Raw genomic sequence first — 8203 nt, 5'->3', positions numbered from 1 at the left:
AGCCTTGAAAGAGCTGGTGGCCAACAATGTCGGCTTTTCGGCACAGCATCAGCAGTATTACTTCAATGGCGAGCATCTGAAAGACGACAATCGCCAGATAGACCCAACCGCGCTTAATGGCCAGATGTTGGTCTTGCTTGTGCGCCAGCAAGGTCAGGATACACAGACCCAAGCGCGGACGGCGAACCGTTCCAGGCCTCCTGCTCCAGACAGCACCTACGCACAAGAGGCGGAGACTGTGCGACTGAGAGTGCTCGGCGACTCAAATCTTCTACAACAACTTAAGGAGCAGAATCCTCCTCTCTCGAATGCTATAAATGACTCGGCTCAATTCACCCGCATCTTTAGCGAAATGAAGCACAACGAGAACGCTCGTGAACGTGAAAGACAACGCCAGATTACTCTCTTGAACGAGGATCCTTTCAACGTCGAGGCTCAGCGAAAGATTGAAGAGATGATCAGACAGGACCGCGTCATGGAGAACCTCCAACATGCATATGAAGCTAACCCCGAAGGCAAGTTGTTCCCCGTTATGCATGCCCATGCCGCTGCTGACATTTCTTCTCCAGCCTTTGGAAGAGTCACCATGCTCTATGTGAATGCCGAGGTCAACGGCCGGCCGATCAAGGCGTTTGTTGATTCAGGGGCACAGGTGACGATCATGTCGCCTTCGTGTGCTGAGCAGTGCGGCATCATGCGACTCATCGACACGCGATTTTCTGGCGAAGCACGTGGCGTGGGAACCGCCAAGATCCTTGGTCGTGTCCATCACGCCGAGATCAAGATTGGTGGTGCTGTCATGCCTTGCGCTTTCACCGTCATGGAGGGCAAAGACGTCGATCTGCTGTTCGGCCTTGACATGCTCAAGCGATACCAGGCCAACATCGACCTGGCCAAGAACGCGCTCTGCTTTCAGGGAATTGAAGTTCCCTTTCTTCCCGAGCATGAGATACCCAGACAGATGGAGGAAGCAGCTTTGAGCGAACCTACGATCCCAGGACCGAATGGTACCGAGATTGGAGGCCGTAGTGGCGTCGTACGACCGGCTGGGACTTCTGCAGAGGCTTCAGGGTCAGGAGGTGCTGGACCCAGCTCAGCATCAAAGAACTTCCAAGGCCAGGGCCAAACCTTGGGCTCAAAGGCTCCTCAGACACAGACGCCAGCAGCTGCACAACCCAAGCGCTTCCCTGCTGAAACAATACGGCAACTGACCGATATTGGCTTCTCAGAGACAGAAGCCGTCCAGGCATTGGAGGCAACCGACGGCAACGTCGAACTTGCTGCCGGCTTCCTGTTCCATTGAGTCTTGATATACAAAGTCTACGGGGATTGGCACATTAGAGTCCAGAGTCATTCTGAGCATGTAGCGTCGGCGCACGGTCGGGACGGAATTCTGATGACTTATACGAGCATCTAGACTGTGTGCACAATGGTAGAAATGGCAACAGTCGCATTTTTTGACTTTACAAAAGTGAGAAAAGATGTTGATCTCACAGGGGGCTCTTTGCCTTGCACTCACACGAGCGCGTACTCATGATCTCATCACAGCAGGTAGCATCACCGGTGAACCGTTACAAGCGGCCGTCACACCCCAAATCTTGGAACACTCCAGTCCAGCCCAATGCCCAAACACATAAGCCGAAACTCGTAACCTCGCCACAAGCTCATCCTCCCTCACACCACTCTACCAAATCATATCCAGAGTGGAGACAGTGCAGGTAGTTTATTTACCTTTGCTAGAGGGCCGGTCTGTCTGGTAGGTCAATCCGTTATCGAAGAACATTGTAAATGATTGATATATGCTTATCTATAGTATTTTAGTATACTTCTCGAACTTGTGTAATCAAAGAGCTAAACAGTCGTAGATGCTTACAAAGACTAGAGCACTTCTCCATAGTTCTTCTTTATCCATGATAGGGAGTCTACGCTTACTAAGATAAAGACAAACAGGTTGTTAATCTTGGAAAACGCCCTTTGAGCTCCCCGACATCACTACTACCCCTCCTTAGTAATCACATTCACTTTCAGTGGGTTTCTAATAATGGAAGCTAATTACCATGGAGCATAGACATTTGCGTTAAGAGATGACTCACGGGCACGACTTGGTGTGCTCCTGATGTTTGTCGAGTCTCCATCGTGAGAGAAGAAGAGCAGGTCTAATGCCAAAGACTCCTCTAGGTCTGAGGACCAACAACCGGAACACGAATCTACATTCGCATCAGCAGTCTCCCCCTCACCACCATTCCTTAGCAGTACAAGCACAATGGACAATGCACCCGCCTCCGAACTCGCCCTCATCCCCCCTCCTCCCATATCCTCCCAACCCTCCTCCTCCATCCAGATCCTCCCCCTGAAACCCGAAGACTGCAGAACATGGCAGATCATGCACTACACCTGCCACGCCGACCACATGCGCGACCTCCTCGCCCTTCGCCCCTTCAGCCCCGCGTCCTGGACCCGCGTCGTCGCCGCCCGCGAGCAGGAACTGTCTCAGCCCGGCGTGCACGCCTTCAAGGCCGTCGACGTAAGCACCACGCCACCTACCATTGCGGCAATCGCGAAATGGACCGTTTACGCGGGTGCTAGGGACGAGACGGACGGGCGTGGGGACAGACATGCAGACGGAGCCGCAGACGGAGCCGCAGACAGACACGCAGAAGGAAGTCTCCCGACCGCACCCCCACCGGCCCGCGGCCCTGCTCCGCCCGTCCAGACGGCATATACCGCGCATCCGGACCCCCCGCCCGAGCTAAACGTGCGCTTGTTAAACGCGCTCCTGACGCCGCTGCGCGAGACACGCAAGGAGGTGATGGCGGGCAGGCAGGCGTACGTGATGCTGAACTCCATGACGACCTTCCCGGCGTACCAGCGCCGCGGGATCGCGCGTCGGTTGATGCAGTGGGGCCTGGACAGGGCGGATGAGTTGGGGGTCGAGGTGTACTTGGATGCGTCGGCTGCGGCGCGGAGGCTGTATGAGGGGTGTGCGTTTGAGCTGGTGCGGACGCATGTTTTTGATGTGGAGGCGTGGGGAGGGGGCGTGGGGGAGAGGCATTATACTTATGTGAGTGTGTGTGTTTCTTTTTTTTGGACTTGTGCTGGAGAGATGGATGGGTTGCTTATTGATGCTAGACTTATGTTCGGAAGCGGAAGTGCGATAGAGTGGGGAGTGGGGATGGTGTGGTGTCGGTGTCGAGGTTGGCTTGAGCTTTATTTTGGGGGTGGGCTGAGCGTCTGGATTGCGTTGCTTTGGGATTTCGGTCTGGGTTCTGGGTATAATTATTTGTTGATTAGAGCCTGCGAGCGAGTACTCGTCTTGAGACTCCAGGGCGCGTTCGCATTGCCATTTTGGTCTTACTCTACCAGTCCCGCATGGGCAAATCCCTTTGTACAAGTATAGAAAAAGCAGTACCCCAGAATATCGACCTGTTCTAATGTCAGGTCTCCTGGTAGGTAGGTAGGTAGGTAGGTAGGCAGGGAGACGACAGCTCTGACGTCTCTCTATATCCGGCCTGTAACGGGGCCACACAGCCCTCGAAGCAATCCTCGCGTAAAGTCGACCCGACAATATGTCATGCCGGAGATCATCATCGGTAGACGTCTAGTTCTCGGTAGTGGGGCAGTGAAGCAGGGTACATGGACAAATAACGGTTGCGGCTGAGGAAGCTGTTATCAGATCCGAGCAGTGTTACATCTGCTATGAATGAATCACATGGATGGCCGCGCCGGCTGTGCTAATTGTTCAATGCTGGGTGGTCGTGATGGCCAGCATATACCCTGTCTGGAAGTGAGTCGCATTGTCGTCGACATATTCGAGCTTTGTTTTGATAAACTATTAGATATAAAAAAATAATAATAGTTTGCTATATATATAAAAATATATATATCGAAAAGAATGGAACTGAAGAACAAGGTCGAAAATATGACGGAGTACGCTCCATCTATTCAGCCACACATATATAATTACCATCTATAATTACGCCATGGAAGAAGGGAGGGAGGGAGGTCAAAGAAGAGCAGCATCCCGAGTCGAGCAATGGCTTTACTAATTAGAGCAGACGCTTTCGATCACAACAACAAGAACTAAAAAAGCTTGACCTCACCATCCCATAGCCAAGCGAGCGCCACAAGGACCCGCCTATAACTAATCCATCCCTAATTACCCGAAAGGGATCCCATCCCAATCCTGCAAGGCACCAAAAGGTCACCCGCCGCCGTCCGTGCCGTGCATGGATGGATTGTGAACTCGTTATTTTAAGCGCCCCGGCTAGTACACACACATACATACACACAGACGGTTTAATCATGTACAGCTTGCAGGCATCAACAACAACACAACAGGATCAGGTCTCGGGCGCGTATCTTGGATCCTATCAGACACGACACCTGACAGGACAGGCATCTAGAACTACCCAACCACGGCGAGACTGTGCCGCGAGGCTATGGGGAGCGCTGCAAAGCAAGCAAGCAAGCAAGCAAGCACTCGTGTGGGTTTGGCGCGGTGCGGCGCGAAGACGAAACGGTTAGTATTAGGTGGTGGGAGATATACGTATAGTGTGGGCGTTGCTGATAGAAGGGAGTCCGAGAGTGCACATGGTTTTGTAAACGGTTTCGCTGAGGGTGTATCATGGACTTTGGTTGATAATTAGTTAGAAGAAGGGGTTCTTAGGTGTTGTCTTCGGCAAAGTGGTACATGTGGGCTAAGAAGTGAGTGACTGAGATAGGATAAGCGCCGGGAGTGGTTAATTAGGGCTGCGGGTGAGGCTGAGTACTGGGGCGCGTAGGATCTGGTTCGTGCGCTTCTTTCCTTGACCACCCTTGAAACGGCGACCGGCTCGACTACAGACATCAGGGATCCTTTACCACTGCCTACATACCAGGCATCGTCATTCATCAATCCTCTCTGCTGCATGATGGTGCCCTGCTTGCGTTTGCCCGAAATGAATATCCTAATTCTCAATACCCTGACGGCGTAAAGCGTCACCGTTTATATCCCTATATCCAGAGCCTTCTCCAAAGGTACAAAGCACCCACTTCGTGGTACCCACAACCCACGATAGACCTCACTTATCTTTAGAAGTACTCTCAGCCGATGTGGCATGGTTTATGGACCAAGATATGCGGTAAACATTGCTCGGACCACCGGTACTACCGTAAAGCATGCTTTGTCTTGCCGCCATAAACATGCTGAGGTCGTATATTGAATGCTAGAGCAAATCTAGAGGCGTGAAACAATAGTTCTAATAATGGGTGATCTTGGAGAATATGCTATTTGCGGCCTTGTGCTTCGTGTTTCAAATAAGCATGCTTGGCGGCGCTTGTATGGTCCTCCCCCCATGAGCCCGATTTATAGGCCAAGAGTAACTTATGAAGCGCGCGCGATGGCATTGAGACGCTTGCATTCATTTCCTTTTCACTGATTCGAGCTAGCTTCTGTGCAGCATCGAGGTCTTGAACAGGAACTCCCCTTAACCCAAAACCTCTTTAGAGTCTGGCCGTCTACGTTGTCTTCCTGAAAAGTTTGACCTCTTTGCTTCTACACATATTCATCGTAAGAGACAATGGGTAAGATATACCCAGCATCAAGTTGCGTTCGTGCAGCACTTCTTCTTGCATGTTTGGGTGTGCGTGAGGGTTGCGCCCAAGCTGGCTCATTCGCCCCTACAGCCAAAGTGTGTAGACTCGTGGGTGGCCGCGGTAAGTCTTGTATACCTATGGCTCAACAACTTATTGACTCCCTATAGCGGCATTGTTCGACAACCGCATATTCATGGCTGGTTCAAATGTTACATTAACGGAAGATCCGGCAGGATCCTATCCAACGGACTCTCTGCTTTCGATCGACCTAGCCCAAACACGAGATCTGGCCGACACCTTGACCAATGTGATCAGTACGGCCCTTCCTGCTGGACATCAGAACTCGTCTGCGAACGTAAAGGTTGGAGGGGCCATGTGGTTCGATCGTACAGACATGTACGATCTATCCGTTGCCAGAGACTCTGACAATAAGCTATCGTCTCAGCTATGGCGCTTTACCCCGTTTGGAGAACAACATTCATGGAAACAGTGGGTTGTGACAGGAGAGAAGATGCCGACTGGGGATGGTCTTGGCGCTGCCTATGCTAGTATCAGGCGCTTCAACACCTCTTTCTTCTCTGGCGGTACCTTTGGTAGCTCCGAAGTTGGAATTATCGAACTCAATTCGACGGATCCCGCGGACCCTGTGATTTCCTACAGAAAACCACCAGCTGATTCAATACTTGGCTCAAAACGTACCAAGGCACCAATGTTCTACCTACCATATGGCAACCAAGGAATTCTGGTAATGCTTGGTGGTGTTGTATCCGTAAGTTGGGTGGGAACTAATATATCTCAGACTTGGACTAACAAAGCTAGTTGCAAGCCAACGGCAATGATCTTATGGCTGCCATGGACTCGATTGATATCTATGACATTGAGTCAAGTAGATGGTTTAATACCCCCGCTACCTTAGATCTACCGTCAACGCGGAAAAACTTTTGCGGCTGGGTCACTCAGGCACCTGACAACAGCTCCTCTTTCATTACCATTAATGGTGGCGAAGATAACACTGAATCAAAAGACGACGTCTGTAAGTACCTCTACCGCTGTACGATGGCTGTTTCCTTGCCTAATGCGCTCAGGGGTTCTTACTATTCCATCCTTCAAGTGGGTTTCTATGAATGACTCCAGAGAGACAGGACGGCGGAACCACCATTGTTTCAAACATGGTCACAACAACGGAGTCGTTCTCGGCGGTGAGGTCATCAATAAAGACGATAATAGCGTGGTAGACTGTAGCTCTCCAAAGAATAAACCGGTGTTGAGATCCCTTGATCTGTCTGAATATTATTGGATGGATGAATTTGATCCAGTTGATAAGCCTTTCTCGGTGCATCCAAAGTTAAGTTCCACAATTGGGAGCCAGTAAGTAGTGATTGCACGCGGTTACCCCACTCAATACTTACGAGTTCTCAGGGTTTTCAGCCCAGACCTCGAGCCCAGCCTCAAAGAGATATTCACAAAAAGAATTGCCGATGAGGAACCACCTACCACCCCAACATCGCCTGGAGAGACTCAAAGTGGCCAACCCCCAGATTCCGCACAGACTGACCCAGTACAAACCCCAGGTGGAACCGAATCTCCTGTCGGACCCAACTCAACACCTCCATCGAACAGGAATCGATCTCTATCAACGTCCCAAAAGGCAGCCATCGGTGGCGCAGTGGGTGGTTCGTTCATTGTCTTAGCAATTCTGGGTCTGGCATGCTTCTGGTTTCGCAAGAGGAAAGACCACCGCCCAGACAGATATATGTATCGTTCAAAAACTTCCAGCCTTACGATATGTGAGAGCGAGCCTGAAAAGGATGGGTTTCTACATGTACCAGACAACGAGTACAGTAGCGGCTATCGTGATGCAGTACCTGCGACAATGCGCAAATCTGGCCACTCTCGCATCAATTCCTGGTCCCGACAGGTTCCAGCTCATCGGACGTCATGTTCTGTCTCCTCGGTATCGAGACTAGACGTTCCGGGACAACGGAACTCGTTCTCAGTCTCATCCGTATCCAAACTTGATAATGCAGAAGACTTTTACAGAAACGGTAATACGGGCCCGGGTGGACTGACACCAACGGGACAGACGCCAATGTCGGACATCAGTTCAGTGATGGGAACAATTATTGTGTGTGATGGAGAGAGTCCTGGCATAAACGGCCGGATACCTCAAGCGGGCCAGAGAGCCTCGGTAAGGGAAATAAGCCCGTTCCGTCAGCCGGTGCGAGATCCAAGTCCGTACAGGCCGGAGGATGTAGGCAAGACGTTCATCTGATCCTTCCCTTTGTACTTTTTAGATGTTAATCCATTATTGTTGTACTCTATACCCGCGAGTCTCATCTGTCTATGTTAGATCCATAGTCTCAGAACACGTGTATCCTAGCTTAATGTCAAAAAGCCACGTCCAAGCCACCGTCTTAAGATTCTCACTCAGCTTGAAGATCGACTGGCTATATGTGTCGTTAATCTACCATTTACTCAAGCTCACTAGCCTTGTGTGAAAATCATGGAAAAGGTATATTGAACATTGGCTCATAATTCATACATTCATACATTCATACATTCATACATTCATACATTCATACATTCATACATTCATACATTCATACATTCATACATTCATACATTCATA

The 8203-nt window shown here is 50.6% G+C and overlaps 2 protein-coding genes across 2 annotated transcripts; both read left to right on the top strand.

The window, feature by feature from the left end:
- The first annotated feature begins 1717 nt into the window (after positions 1 to 1717).
- On the top strand, positions 1718 to 3429 carry EJ05DRAFT_20680 (uncharacterized protein). Its single transcript, XM_033739790.1, has 4 exons — positions 1718 to 1756; positions 1822 to 2118; positions 2179 to 3065; positions 3130 to 3429. Coding segments are annotated over exons 2-4 (918 nt in total). The 5' UTR covers positions 1718 to 1756; positions 1822 to 2116; the 3' UTR covers positions 3159 to 3429.
- Positions 3430 to 5433: 2004 nt separating this feature from the next.
- On the top strand, positions 5434 to 8019 carry EJ05DRAFT_471885 (uncharacterized protein). Its single transcript, XM_033743057.1, has 5 exons — positions 5434 to 5694; positions 5742 to 6343; positions 6394 to 6607; positions 6660 to 6942; positions 6994 to 8019. Exons 1-5 carry the CDS (start codon positions 5559 to 5561, stop codon positions 7844 to 7846), a joined length of 2088 nt encoding a protein of 695 aa, XP_033605375.1. The 5' UTR covers positions 5434 to 5558; the 3' UTR covers positions 7847 to 8019.
- Positions 8020 to 8203: the final 184 nt, after the last annotated feature.

Source organism: Pseudovirgaria hyperparasitica (genome assembly GCF_010093815.1).
Source record: "Pseudovirgaria hyperparasitica strain CBS 121739 unplaced genomic scaffold EJ05scaffold_1, whole genome shotgun sequence".
Classification (NCBI taxonomy): domain Eukaryota; kingdom Fungi; phylum Ascomycota; class Dothideomycetes; order Acrospermales; family Acrospermaceae; genus Pseudovirgaria; species Pseudovirgaria hyperparasitica.
This window is presented reverse-complemented; position numbering and strand designations above follow the sequence as displayed.

What these genes read in the sequence shown, in the direction of transcription:
- EJ05DRAFT_20680 (XM_033739790.1), top strand. An exon ending in GAGGCATTATACTTATGTGA is followed by an intron (nt 3,066 to 3,129) that starts GTGTGTGTGTTT and finishes TATTGATGCTAG; the next exon opens with ACTTATGTTCGGAAGCGGAA.
- EJ05DRAFT_471885 (XM_033743057.1), top strand. Translation starts at nt 5,559, where the DNA reads ATGGGTAAGATATACCCAGCATCAAGTTGCGTTCGTGCAGCACTTCTT. An exon ending in TAGACTCGTGGGTGGCCGCG is followed by an intron (nt 5,695 to 5,741) that starts GTAAGTCTTGTA and finishes GACTCCCTATAG; the next exon opens with CGGCATTGTTCGACAACCGC. An exon ending in AGTTCCACAATTGGGAGCCA is followed by an intron (nt 6,943 to 6,993) that starts GTAAGTAGTGAT and finishes ACGAGTTCTCAG; the next exon opens with GGTTTTCAGCCCAGACCTCG.